At 36.9% G+C, this 13,986-nt stretch overlaps 1 protein-coding gene across 1 annotated transcript in view; it reads right to left on the bottom strand.

The window, feature by feature from the left end:
* Window positions 1-9,700, bottom strand: part of UMODL1 (uromodulin like 1) — a 46,590-nt gene extending 36,890 nt beyond the window's left edge. The window contains exons 1-2 of the mRNA XM_070750453.1: window positions 9,586-9,700; window positions 6,207-6,449 (exon numbers count right to left, since the gene is read on the bottom strand). Of these exons, the coding sequence (XP_070606554.1) occupies window positions 6,207-6,449; window positions 9,586-9,685 (343 nt within the window). The 5' untranslated portion in view covers window positions 9,686-9,700. The remainder of the gene's footprint in view (window positions 1-6,206; window positions 6,450-9,585) is intronic.
* Window positions 9,701-13,986: the final 4,286 nt, after the last annotated feature.

Genomic DNA, 13,986 nt, shown 5'->3' with positions numbered 1-13,986 from the left:
GTATAGTACCATCCAGAAAGCCAAAGATTGTCCACTCTTGACTGTTAGAAATAAAGGATACTTAAAATAGAAAGATAAAAAGCACAAAGCAACCATATGCAAATAATCCAACAAAACTTCAATTAATTCAAAACAAATAGGCTTCAAGCTAAATGAATCATACAAAATAAGTGGGAGAGGATGCATTTATATCAGTTATTGATAATAAAAAATATCAGTGCCCAAATAATATTATAATCCTAGTTTAGTGCTTATAGCATAAACCTCTAGCGTGTTTCTGAAAAGACTGTCAAGTTCTCATTACTACAGTAGTCGTTCTCAGGAGTGAAGCCAATTCTCAGAGATTCCTGGAAAAATGTTATCTAGTCAATGTCTTCCTTCAGGGAAAAACCTCCTGCAAATCATGTAATAATAATGGGAATACAAAGAATTGTTATGATGATGATGACGCTTTTTTACAAAAGGTTTTATTTACTGTATTTTATTATTTATTTATTTTTAACTCTGTCAGGTTTATCATATGTTCTGAAAAGTTTTCAGACTAAGAGATAAAGAGCCTGATAAGCTAAAATTAGACAAGGCCAATCCAGTATGATTCATATTCCCATGACAACTACTGTATGCAGAAAGCCAGTAAAAGGCTGGTGCACATTTTATGTGGATGATTCATCTGTTGCCTGCTAGCAAACCATTTGCAAAAAATGTAAAACCTTTTGAGAGGTTCTATCTCAGAAAATCACAGCCAATCACAATTTGCAAGGGAATATTTTCCTTTATGTTAATTAATCAATAAAATTAGTAGTGGTGAGAAGGTGAAAAGCACCCCGTAAAAATAAAAATAATAATAATACAGGGATGCATTTCTAAAAGTATGGGGGAGAGCCAGGACAATAATCTAATCTAATTTATTTAGTCAATTTAAATCCAATTGATTAAATTAATATACAGTCATTCATCATGTATTTAATACGCTCCTCCTTATTTTACACAAACAATCACATGCATTTCAGTTATAATAGAATAAAGAGAGTCACAGGTTGGCCAAAGTTATCTGCTACTTAAATTTACTTTTGGGTATGCTGTAGAGATACAAATATAGCATCCAAAGAATAGATCAGCATACAGAGAAAGTCTAAAGTGCTCTATGGTTCAACGAGGAGCTCCGGGAGTTGAAACGCCAAAAGAGACGTCTAGAGAAGCGATGGAGGAAGAGTAGGTCTGAATCTGATCGAACACTTGTAAGAGCTTTTATTAAGACTTACAAAGTGGCGCTCAAGGCGGTAAGATGCGCGTACCATGCCGCCTTGATTGCATCAGCGGAATCCCGCCCGGCCGCTCTGTTTAGGGTGACCCGCTCCCTTCTTAACCAGGGGGGAGTTGGGGAGCCCTTGCAGAGTAGTGCCGAGGAGTTTAACACGTTTTTCGCTGATAAAGTCGCTCAGATCCGGGCCGACCTCGACTCCAATTGTAAAACAGAGTCGGCTGACAACGAGTCAGTCGAGGTGACTGGGGCACGTACTTGTCCACCTGTCTGGGAAGAGTTTGATCTGGTGACACCTGATGAAGTGGACAAGGCCATTGGAGCTGTGAGTTCCGCCACCTGTTTACTGGATCCGTGTCCCTCCTGGTTGGTCTCGGCCAGCAGGGAGGTGACACGGAGCTGGGCCCAGGAGATTACCAACGCTTCCTTGGGGAGGGGAGTTTTTCCATCACTCTATAAAGAAGCGCTTGTGCGCCCCCTCTTCAAGAAGCCTTCCCTGGACCCAGCAGTACTTAACAACTATCGTCCAGTCTCCAACCTTCCCTTCATGGGGAAGGTTGTCGAGAAGGTGGTGGCACTCCAGCTCCAGCGGTCCTTGGAAGAAGCCGATTATCTAGGTCCCCAGCAGTCGGGCTTCAGGCCCGGTTACAGCACGGAAACCGCTTTGGTCGCGTTGATGGATGATCTCTGGCGGGCCCGGGACAGGGGTTTATCCTCTGTCCTGGTGCTCCTCGATCTCTCAGCGGCTTTCGATACCATCGACCATGGTATCCTTCTGCACCGGTTGGAGGGGTTGGGGGTGGGAGGCACTGTGCTTCAGTGGTTCTCCTCCTACCTCTCTGGCCGGTCGCAGTCGGTGTTAGTGGGGGGTCAGAGGTCGACTCCGAGGTCTCTCCCTTGTGGAGTACCCCAGGGGTCGGTCCTCTCCCCCTTGCTATTTAACATCTACATGAAACCGCTGGGTGAGATCATCCAAGGACATGGGGTGAGGTATCATCAATATGCCGATGATACCCAGCTTTACATCTCCACCCCATGCCCAGTCAACGAAGCGGTGGAAGTGATGTGCCGGTGCCTGGAGGCTGTTGGGGCCTGGATGGGTGTCAACAGACTCAAGCTCAACCCGGATAAGACGGAGTGGCTGTGGGTTTTGCCTCCCAAGGACAATCCCATCTGTCCGTCCATTACCCTGGGGGGGGAATCATTGACCCCCTCAGAGAGGGTCCGCAACTTGGGCGTCCTCCTCGATCCACAGCTGACATTAGAGAACCACCTTTCGGCTGTGGCGAGGGGGGCGTTTGCCCAGGTTCGCCTGGTGCACCAGTTGCGGCCCTATCTGGACCGGGACTCATTACTCACAGTCACTCATGCCCTCATCACCTCAAGGTTCGACTACTGTAATGCTCTCTACATGGGGCTACCTTTGAAAAGTGTTCGGAAACTTCAGATCGTGCAGAATGCAGCTGCGAGAGCAGTCATGGGCTTACCCAGGTATGCCCATGTTTCACCATCACTCCGCAGTCTGCATTGGCTGCCGATCAGTTTCCGGTCACAATTCAAAGTGTTGGTTATGACCTTTAAAGCCCTTCATGGCACTGGACCAGAATATCTCCGAGACCGCCTTCTGCCGCACGAATCCCAGCGACCGATTCGGTCCCACAGAGTGGGCCTCCTCCGGGTCCCGTCAACTAAACAATGCCGGTTGGCGGGCCCCAGGGGGAGAGCCTTCTCTGTGGCGGCACCGGCCCTCTGGAACCAACTCCCCCCGGAGATCAGAACTGCCCCTACTCTTCCTGCCTTCCGTAAACTCCTCAAAACCCACCTTTGCCGTCAGGCATGGGGAAACTAAATATCTCCCCCTGGGCACGTTGAAGTTATATATGGTATGCCTGTATGTGTGTATGTTAGTATTGGGGATTCTCTTAAACTTGTAATATTTTAATTAATTGGATTGTATTGGATTGTTTTTCACTTGTTGTGAGCCGCCCCGAGTCTTCGGAGAGGGGCGGCATACAAATCCAAATAATAAATAAATAAATAATAAACATCTCTCATTTCTAATTATTTAGAATCCAGGTGTAAGTACTATACTTTAATATCAAGGGAAACATTAAGAGTCATTCAGTAACACGCTCTTAATTCTGTCCATTAATTAACAATGAAAAGAAAAAGGTTGATAAAGAATATGTCTAAATAATACCATTCATAAATAATGAGGTCACTAGAAGGTGTGGGAAATGGTTTAACCTTTATTGGGGAAATAAATAAGACAGATCTATACATCCCTATAGAATAATTCGCAAGTTCTCCTGAGCAGGAAGAGCCTCTAATCTGATTAGGGCACCCTATACCTGTATGCAGTTGAAGATAAGTTTACCTTGTTAAATCTATCTTTGGCAAGCTTGAGATGCTCTATTATAAGTCAAGTGCTATTTTCTCTAAGAGTGCCATGAGCGTATTCCGAACTGCTAGAGTTACTATTATCAGAGACATGTATTCTGAATAATTCCAAATCTAGAGTATGTTTATAGCAATTAAAGAAAATTGGCATGGCTGCATGCTGGTGAGCAATGTAATTGAAATATATGAATATTTTAAATGACTTTTTTTTCTTCCTAGTATCTTCCCACAGATGCAGGGTCTGCTTTTCTGATCAACAGAAGGTTGGATGTGACAAGAATTGACTGGTGCTTTAACTACTTGATAAGGTGGTTCTCTTTCTTCTAAATTACATATTAAACTTTTAAAATCTGAGGTATTATAGATCTACCAAGTATGAAGTAAAAGGAAATGCCGCAAACTACATTCATAATTTTACATTGATTATGCAGTGATTATATGTGTTCACTCTCTGTTTTAGCATGACTGATCAATATAATTCCATGAGAGCTAATTTCTACTGTCTTCTGTAACTCAATGGAACATTATGGTCCCAAAAAATGAGGCATAATCAGAGAGATGAAATGAGAAATCATAAAGTTGTGCACATAATAAATGCCAGAACAGAAGTAAAGAAAAGGATATCACTAAAGTAGGATGTGCAATATTAGGATTTGATGAATAGTACCGGTACTTTACATTATATTTCAACTAGTCAGTCATAATGACTCAATGATACACTCTCCTCCTTTAAGATGATTATAAAAATATATTGCATTGGGAGTAAAAATTCCCAATTGTAAGATACTGTATATGAAATAGCTGAAAATAGCAATCAAGACAGAATTTGTATCTGGTACTGTTAAGGGGGAAAAGAATTAAATATAACTTTTTTAGTAGTATTGATCTTTCAAGACTCCTCTGAACACATTTGCACAATGGAAGAGTCATTTATTTTATAAATAAATGTTTTTGAAAGGATAAAGAAAGGACAAACACCAGTCAGACTAGTGGAAATATTGTTTTGTGGCTTAGTTATAAATCAAAGGAAAATTCTTATACTCATATTATGTCATTTATATAAATGAATGTTTCTTAGGCTATAACAATGGTATTTAAATTAATAAGGACTAGCAAATAATAGCAAAATGACCATTGCCTGATTTTAAAACAGTTTTTTAATCTTATCTTTTTTATCATGAAACTGAAAAAACGGCATATACGGTAAGTTTATGTGTACCTCAGAGAATAGCTACAGTATTCTTATACTGAATGCATAAGATGTATTCAGATTAATGTACGAGTTTAAGTAATAATGACAATTTGATATTGGAGCCTATCTGGTGTAGTGGTTAAGGCACTAGGCTGGAAGCCAGGGGAATGTGAGTTCTAGTCCTGCTTTAGGCACAAAGCCAGTCACTTTCTCTCAGTCCTCGGAAGGTAAATGGCAAGCCATTTCAAAAACAAACAAAAAATCTCTCCAAATAAAATGCAAGACAGATTCCAGGAGCTAACACTGATTTGAAACTTCTATTTATTGACTGGTTTACCCTGGAATTTACTATCTTTTCTAAAATAATTTAAAATGAATAATTCAAATTGAAGGGAAGGAGTCTTAAAATTGCTGAGCATATACAGTAGATAATGGTGGCATACAAGATTTTTGTTTAACATTGGAAGGAAGTCACTTAATATTCAGCTTGGCAGCTTGTCAAGTATGGCAATTCATTTGACCTTTGAACATATGTTTATAAACCTGAAATAAAATCCATGATAAAGATTTCATTGAAATGAATACATGGCCTAATCATACTATTTCTGGAAAGGATTACCCATATAAGAGCACACCTGGACTTCAGTATGTTTCTCCACAAGATACTTCAACCTTAAAGAATTTCAGAGATTTGCTTCAATGCATAAAAACATATTTGTATTTTTAAAAGATTTTTATCCTGCTTTATTATTTTATAACTTATAATACTCCTTCCTCCGTTGTTTTATTTATTATTTTTATAAATAACCCATTTAATACTCCTTCTTCCTCCTATTTTCCACAAAACAAACCCATGAGGTGAGTTGGGTTGAGAGAGAGAAAATAGCCCAAAGTCACTCAGCTGGTTTTTCATGCCTATGGGAGAACTAGAACCCAGTCTTCTGGTTTTTAGCCTAGAGCTTTACTGGCTGTCTAAAAGGTATGTGATTAAAGAGAAAAAATATGTAAGCCAAAAACACTTTTTCTATATTTCAATGCCCAAAATATATATCATTTGCAGAGATGTGCAGTTATAGAAATCAAATCAAATCAATCAATCAATCAATCAATAAGCTGGACGGATGGCCGGCCAGCTAGCTATAGTTGTACATGGACCATATTTACCGAATCTGCTTTATGAAATAAAAGAATCAGCATTAGATTATAAATACACAAAGGTCAGTTTATTTGCTGCTATCTAGAAGTCATTTGGATATTTGCAAGTGACCTAACTCGCTGACCCTATACTGTAATTAAATATATTGCTGGTTTTGCAATTCATAGGCCGGAGTCTTTTCATTGTTTCATACTTACGTAAAGAACAATATCGACCCATTTGTTCATACCCAGCACAACAATCTGTCACATTTACAGTTTCTTGGACCATAATAGAACGGTACTCTTCTTTGTAATAGGTTGTGCTGCACATTCTCCAAGGAATCCATCCTCCACATGGTGTTTGTTTCTCATATGATTTTTGATATGCAATTATTTTGCTCACATTTTTTATCATAGAATAATTGCATAAATGGTAACCAAGCAAAGGAATACTTTTCTCTAAAATAAAGAAAGCAGAGTGATCTATTAGAATGGAATTAGTCGCATAGAAGGTACCTTTCCACCAATCTACTTGGAAACAACTGAATGTTGTTCGAGTTCACTATTGTTAACATAAGATTTTGTTACCCTTGTAGATTCACAATGCTGAAAAATAAAAGGAAGAAGAAGAGAATGATGGGAGGATGCAGTTGCAGTGGGAAATGTATATACCACTAGAAGAACAGAAAGCCCATATTACGTACAGATTCATTCAGTGGTCACTAAGTTGACATTGTTTTGATATTGTGTAATTTTTCAATCAATATTTTAATGATTTTGAGTATGGTCTGAAAGTCCAGAAGAAAGAACATAAGATCATGTTTGACCAATAAATGACAATTGCTAGAAGAAACTTTCCCAAATCCACGCAGAACCTTCTGGAACGAGGAGTATAAAATAAAGCAAATAACAACGTACCTATTATACAGCAAGCCAACCCAGAACTGACCCAGTGATAAAGTAGAACATGGTAATATTCTGAAGCAGATAATTTGATCAAGATTTTTGCCTCCCCCTCCCGCCCATTAAGAACCTGTGGGATAACTTTCTCACATGTGAAAAAGTTCTGTGGCATATTCTTCTTGATGCTGACCTGTCAACTGGTAATCCTAAAACTTTCATGATAAATCCTTTACGCTTGTCTATTATTATTGATACTCTGATATTCTATTTTGATTGGAGGCCACACTGTTCAAGCCATTCAGAAAACAAATTTGCTTCGGTGCAAATGCTATCTGTCCTGAAAAAGTTTTACTTAACAATAATTTTAGTCTAAAGTCCTATTCACATCAATTAGGATCCAGCAACAAAACCAAGCAGTTGAGAGGTTAGCTCTAACCAGTTCTCAGAAAACTACTGTTCCCCTGGGCAGAATTGCTAAGCAAAATTTGTTTACAAATTAGCATTTTCAGCTGTGTAGCTCTTAGTTACAAGACTTAGCTTGCCATTAAGCTAATTTAAAATGCGCTTTGGTATGGGTACATGTGGCGTGAGTGTCTTTCAATTATGAGCTGAATTTTCCACTATAATTACTGGAAATTTATTGGATATTTACAAGTTTTATAATTATTGGCTAATTGTCATTTTACCAGCTTATCTTTTATTATGAGATTGATACTCCAGACAAATATAATGACTTTAAAATATTGACACTTTACATTCATTGGTGGCAAATTGTATTGCTCATGTAAAGATTTTTCTTAATTTAACAATGAAAAACTGTGATTAAATTATTTTTGTAATATACTACACATGCCATATACAATACTGTATATTGTGGCTGAAAATTGCTTATCTTTCTTCATTGTTATTGTTATAATAAAGCCTATTTGTTTGTTTGTTTTTGTTTGTATTCCACCTTTATTATTTTTGGAGATAACTCGAGGTGGCAAACATATCCAACACACCTTCTTCCTCCTGTTTCCCCACAACTACAATCCTATGAGGTGAGGTGACTGAGAGAGAGAAGATTATTGTTTAAAAATCTGGGAATCAATGGATGTTTTTAGAAAAGGTGAATTCTCCAGTCCTCATAAATAGCAGTCACACCCAAAATAGTGATGAATATATTAAATAATCAGATCCATAATATGAATCCATGAATGTAACCTGAGGAAATAAAATCAAATGCAATCCAAATAATTGATTTAACAAAATAATTATAAAATATAACCTCAATGACTTTTGCAATATTTTGGATTTAATTACACAATCCCTTTTACAGAGTTTCTATTGCAGAAAAGGCAGTGGAGAAAACCTATCACTGCCAAACCATTCAGTAAAAATAATATTTTAAAGTTGAAAATAAATAACTACAACTCCCTATCTCATAGCCTCTTTTCATCTGTCTTGATATAACAAATTAGGAAGAGAGGCTGAAATGCTTATCTCCTGGAATGCTAATAATTGAGGAAGATTAATTTACAACAAATAAGTATTGTTGTAAGTATTAGAGGAAAAGAAAATGCATTTTTTCCCTTAAAATAGCAAAACCACAATTGCTTTGTTCATTCTGCTCTCTGAGACAATTCTGTGAAGTGAGAATGTGCTAATAAGATTCTAGAACTACAAACTACAGGCAAATCTTTACATCCAGAATCCAAACAGGATTCTCGTGTATCAGGAGATATGTCCTTTGACATCCTTTGACAACCTACAGGCACCCTAATTTTGTTTATTTCTTAGGTTCTTTTAACTTAAAATAAATTAAATGTGATACTAGCATGCTTCAAAGGAAAACATCAATCTCAAGCATGACCTTTATTCCAATAATACTTTTAGGCCTTGGCTATTTTCCAGCCAATCTCAGAAAATGAAAATTAACAAGAAGTACTGTCTCTCAAAATGTAATTATTTGGTTTATACATACACAATTAACAAGACATAATTAAAGGAAGTATAGCTTAATGCCTGGTTTGAAAGTGTGTCTACCAATCTAGCAAACAAAACAAAACAAAAAGAGATGTTAAATAGTCATTGGAAAACTAAAAGAGCTCAGCAGTTTGACTTTGGTTAAGCAAGTGATTAGTAACTGAAATAGTCATCTTGGCAGCCATTTTGTGAGAATACCTATAACAAGCTCTCAAAACTGTAAAATGCCCCCTAGGTCAAAAAAATGGGGATTCCTAAATGATATACTGTACTGTATACAGAAGTTTCAGCAGCATGAAAGACAATCTTCTCCAAGATTTATATAGTTTACCTAAAAATTCTATACAAATTTAGATGAAACCATAAAATAGGAATAATTTTATTCCTATTTTATTTTCACATCTTCTATTCTTTCTGTAACCTTCATTATGTTTTAAACAAAATAAATAAATAAATAAATAAATAAATAAATAAATAAATAAATAAATAAATAAATAAATAATAAGGGAAAGAATGTGAAACATCTCTTTTACAAAAAAAAATCATTTTGAAAGTATAGTCATTGACATCAAAGAATTTGAAATATTAAATCCTTGATTAGCATGAGGATCAGGATGAATGACCATCTGCATTATATGACAAGCAAAATCTATGGTTATAAATTAAAATTATCCCTGAAATAAAACTACTGTAGTAGCATTAAAACTGTAGCATGGTGACTCACCTGTAAAGGTGTCGCTTGTGCTCTCTGCTGAAGTGATGTACAGAAGGAAAACAAAAGTTACTAAGACTTTAGTCAATAAAATACAGGAGTCCCTCATCATTTTTAAATTTGTTCTCTAAATAATTATAATAATAACTTATTAGATTTGTATGCCGCCCCTCTCTGCAGACTCAGAGACTAAATACAAAAGAGCTGATAGTATTGCATACAGTTATTAGGATATAAAGGAAAAATTAACTGCTTTTCTCCTTTGTTATACAAGTATACATTGGTCCTGGAACAAAGAGTGAATTCAGCTAGTATCTTGCTTGCATGGGTTTGTTAATGGTTTCCCAAGGGACTGCCTGCATCTAAATTACCCATCCTGGTCCTCAGCAACCTGTTACACTCATTCTACAGAATAACAATCTGATGAAAACACTCTTCCATGAACTTAAAAACAAGAGAACGTTTCTGGGAGGGAAACCAGGGATAAATCATCTATTAAATTAAATCATTGCATTTTCTCTGAAAAATCAAGGTAATGGAACTCAAGGTTTTATTTTATCTGCATAACATAATGTGTTAGGCTGAAGAAGTCGGGGTTCACATTCACTCTGCAAGCAATATGTTTAAACTGGGGTATCTCCAAGTCCAGCATCTTCATCCCTATATTACACTAATATTGGTTCACTGGACTGGAGGATAGTAGTGCCCTTTCCTTCCCCTTATGAGAGAAGACTCAAACTAGGGAAAAGTCTAGGTATTGCGTAACATTTTAGAAAGGTGAAAAAGACTGTAGTTGATTAGGCAACAATGCAAAGTAATTGTGCCCTCTCCCTCCAACCCCAGAGGGAAAAGTTGGTAAGTTTCATATTTGTGTATATTATAGAAATATAGAAGAAAGGCACTATTGTACAAATGTTCAGCAATCACAATTTCAAGAAAAGCCACACAAGAAGTGGCAGTTAAACCTTGTATCAATCCATTCTCTCATAGCACCATAAATTCTAGATCATATGTGAAAATATTCACAAACTTTTTTCAACTTGATATACATTGGATTAAAGATTGGGGGAGGGTTAGTGCTTTGCTATAGTAAATCTGGCAACTAATTAGAAAAAATATCAATTTCATATATTTCACAATTTTTCAGATGGGGAGGCTGGGAATATGGCCCCCAGGGTCTTAATATCAGTAATCCAATAATCATTGCCTCTAATATCTACTGTCTTTTTGCAACAGTTTCAACATTATATAGAAATATTTTTGATGAATATAGTGCAGCTTTAAGCATTACTTCTGATCAAAGACTACCAATTTTAATTGAAATAAGTTAGTTCCTCTGTGCTGAGTGGCACTTTCTCCCTAGGATTGTATCTTTAAGGAATGAGTTGGTTCTGCTTCTATTTTATATTTTGTGGTGGTCATGATCTTAGTAGCTTTAGGTCTTTAGAATCTATGCAAATATTTTCCACTTGGGAGTCGGGATTGTATTTTTGAGAAAGGTCTCTGGGGATCACATATTTTATCAGGCACTTCCTCTCTTTGGTCTTTCCCATGATTATAAAAGTGTACAATATAAGGAATTAACTAGAAAATCAACATCTAAGGAGCACTCAAGGCAACATTTAAAAGAACAGTTTGGGATTTCAGTTATACAGTTCTGACTTGATATTATTAATCTTCCATTTTTCTTGTTAATCTAATAACACACAGGAAAAATTAATAAAATTTTCTGCTTTTCTGCTCTCATTCTCAGTTGTGGATACATATTCAAATCCAGCTTTGTAAAATAATCTTAATTAAGAGATAAAATAAATCTTTACAGGAATCATATTGGTTGCATTAAGTTGTTCATATCCCTAGAGGAACAGTGCATTTTATTGCTATGGTAACCATAGTGAATCATGCACCAGTGCCATGGAAACACATCAAGAGTATTCCATTGGGAATTCAAAACAGGCTTTGGAAAACAGTATCTATATATCTATTTTTCAAATATGTTAATATATTCAGTGATTAAGTTGATGGAGATAAAAATAAGCTGAATTGTAAAAAAAAAAAAAAGGAAGAGATAGTATCATCTTGGATATCTCAATGTTATGCTGAATACATATGAACTTTTGTAAATATGAAAACAACCATTGTCCCATTTTACAGAGGATAATACTCTTGACTACTTTCTACTCTGATTTAAATAGAAGACTGGAAGGCTGGAAAACCAAGAAATTCCCCATCAAATAATTACTCTTGGAGGGCAAACTTAGTAGATTCACAATACATTTGATCATCAGGTCATGGTGTGGTGTGGTGGTACAGATTGTGTGTTCATATGGGTTTGTATCTTTTTTCCCCCTACCCACTTACCTACCTACCTACCTACCTGCATACTTAGATTCATGACCAAATCTATGACTTGTCACATTTTGTTGAGTTGTACACTCCTTTTCTGTTTTGGCAAAATGCACATAGTCAACATAGTGAAATCTTTTGAATTGTCTTCTGATCACTTAAGGCTCTACCTTTAATAAACCTTATCCTAGGAAACTCCCGCAGCACCTTATTAAATTGTTTATTGTTTCTAGCTTCCTGCTTTTGGTTAAATATATTACATAAGCAATTCTTACAAAAATAAAATTAAAGAAGTATTTTTTAAGTGAGCTATAAATTATGTAATTCATGGAATGCCCCTGAACCACTTGCTATGCCTTGCATTTGTTTAAAAATTCAAGGACGTTATTTATATATTTATCAATTCATTGAGTTCCTTCCACTTTTAGAAGGGTCTTCCAAGGGCAGCAAAAAGCCAATTCAATAGGATCCATAAAACCCAATAATCTAAAACTATATTACATTGTTACACCATTAACTTTATATTGTACAATAGTCAATAACTCTCCCCAAGTTCCCATAGCCTCCCAGAACAGCCAAAATCCAAAAGGCAATGAGGATTGGAGCTACCCTTATCTCAGAACGCAAAACTGAGAACTGTCAAAGATAATGTCTTGGCTGCCTTGCTTCTTGGTAGGTGGAAGCTTCAGTAGGTATTTCCTGTTCACCCAGACTTCGTGAGTAGAACCAGTTTGGAATGAGATTTTGTAGACTCCCTGCCCTAAGCCATTCATAACTGCCTTCAGAACAGAGGTGGATTTCAGCAGGTTCTGACCAGTTCTGGAGAACCAGTAGTGGAAATTTTGAGTAGTTCAGAGAACCGGTAAATACCACCATTGACTGGCCACACCCCACCTATTCTCTGCCTCGAGTCCTAGCTGATCGGGAGGAAATGGGGATTTTGCAGTATTCTTCTCCTGAAATGGGGAGGGAATGGAGATTTTACAGTATCTTTCCCCTGCCACGCCCACCAAGCCCACAGAACTGGTAGTAAAAAAAATGTTGAATCCCACCACTGCTTCAGAACCACAAGCTAGAGCAACTCTTCTAGCAAAATTATTTTGTTACAAGGCAGTAACAGGTCTGTCTCATAAACATATGGGACTGTGCAATTTATATTATTTGAAGTAACATAAATTGTTAGTGCACCCTATGTAGTGTTCACAAATGAATTTGGGCATGGGCCCAACTTGTCAAAACTTCCATCTTCCGAGTCATGTGTTAGAGGATCTCCAAACTATGAAGTTGCTCTCCATAGGGATGCCCAATACCAATAATTTATACCTTATGCTTTGGTATTGCTATTTCATTTGTGTGGGTTTTTTTTTTTTTTAAAGGAGCTCCTTTTTCTATTGGTATTTCTTGGTTCAGGTTTTTGTCTTTCTTTACTCTTTGTTTCTTTCAGTTTATCTTTTGTATCTTTTAACAAATACTCGTTCTGATGGTACCTTGCATTGGATGACCTTTCTGGTTGGTTTTATATGATTGTTAAACAAGGCGAGGACCAAATTTAGAGCACACAATAATGGAAAACCTGTAGGATTTCCTACTGTAGGATAACCTCTCCTTCCTGTCATTACTAGTAACTGGACTGGACCCTTCAGGAAACAGCACTGCTGCAAAATGCTGTCTTTATTCCCAATCTTCATAAACAGGCCCAATACTATGGATTACAGTATAAAAACATCTACAAATTTTAGTACAGTATATTGGCGGTCATCCTACTTTCTCCTCTCCTGTCCTGCCATGAATCATTCTTGAAAGGAATTTCAGTGAATTCCGATTGCCAAAGATTTAAATGAACCATTTCTTTCACAGTTCTACGTAACTATTGTCTCCTCACCTTCCCATTGAGGACCATAGGTATAGTGGAGTACTTGTTAATCCTCTTAGTATTTATTGCATGGTGAACTTGTTCTGCACTGTGCTCATCTATCTGCTAATAATGAAACTGAAGCAAGTCCCTTTAGAAGGGCTGTGCCTCTCTTGAGGTTGCTGGCACTTCCCATTTGTCTGTTGCCTGAACCC

This window comes from Erythrolamprus reginae, chromosome 4 (genome assembly GCF_031021105.1).
Source record: "Erythrolamprus reginae isolate rEryReg1 chromosome 4, rEryReg1.hap1, whole genome shotgun sequence".
In the NCBI taxonomy this organism is placed as follows: Eukaryota; Metazoa; Chordata; class Lepidosauria; order Squamata; family Dipsadidae; genus Erythrolamprus; species Erythrolamprus reginae.
The sequence above is the reverse complement of the archived record's forward strand: the minus strand, read 5'-3'. Positions and strand labels throughout refer to the sequence as shown.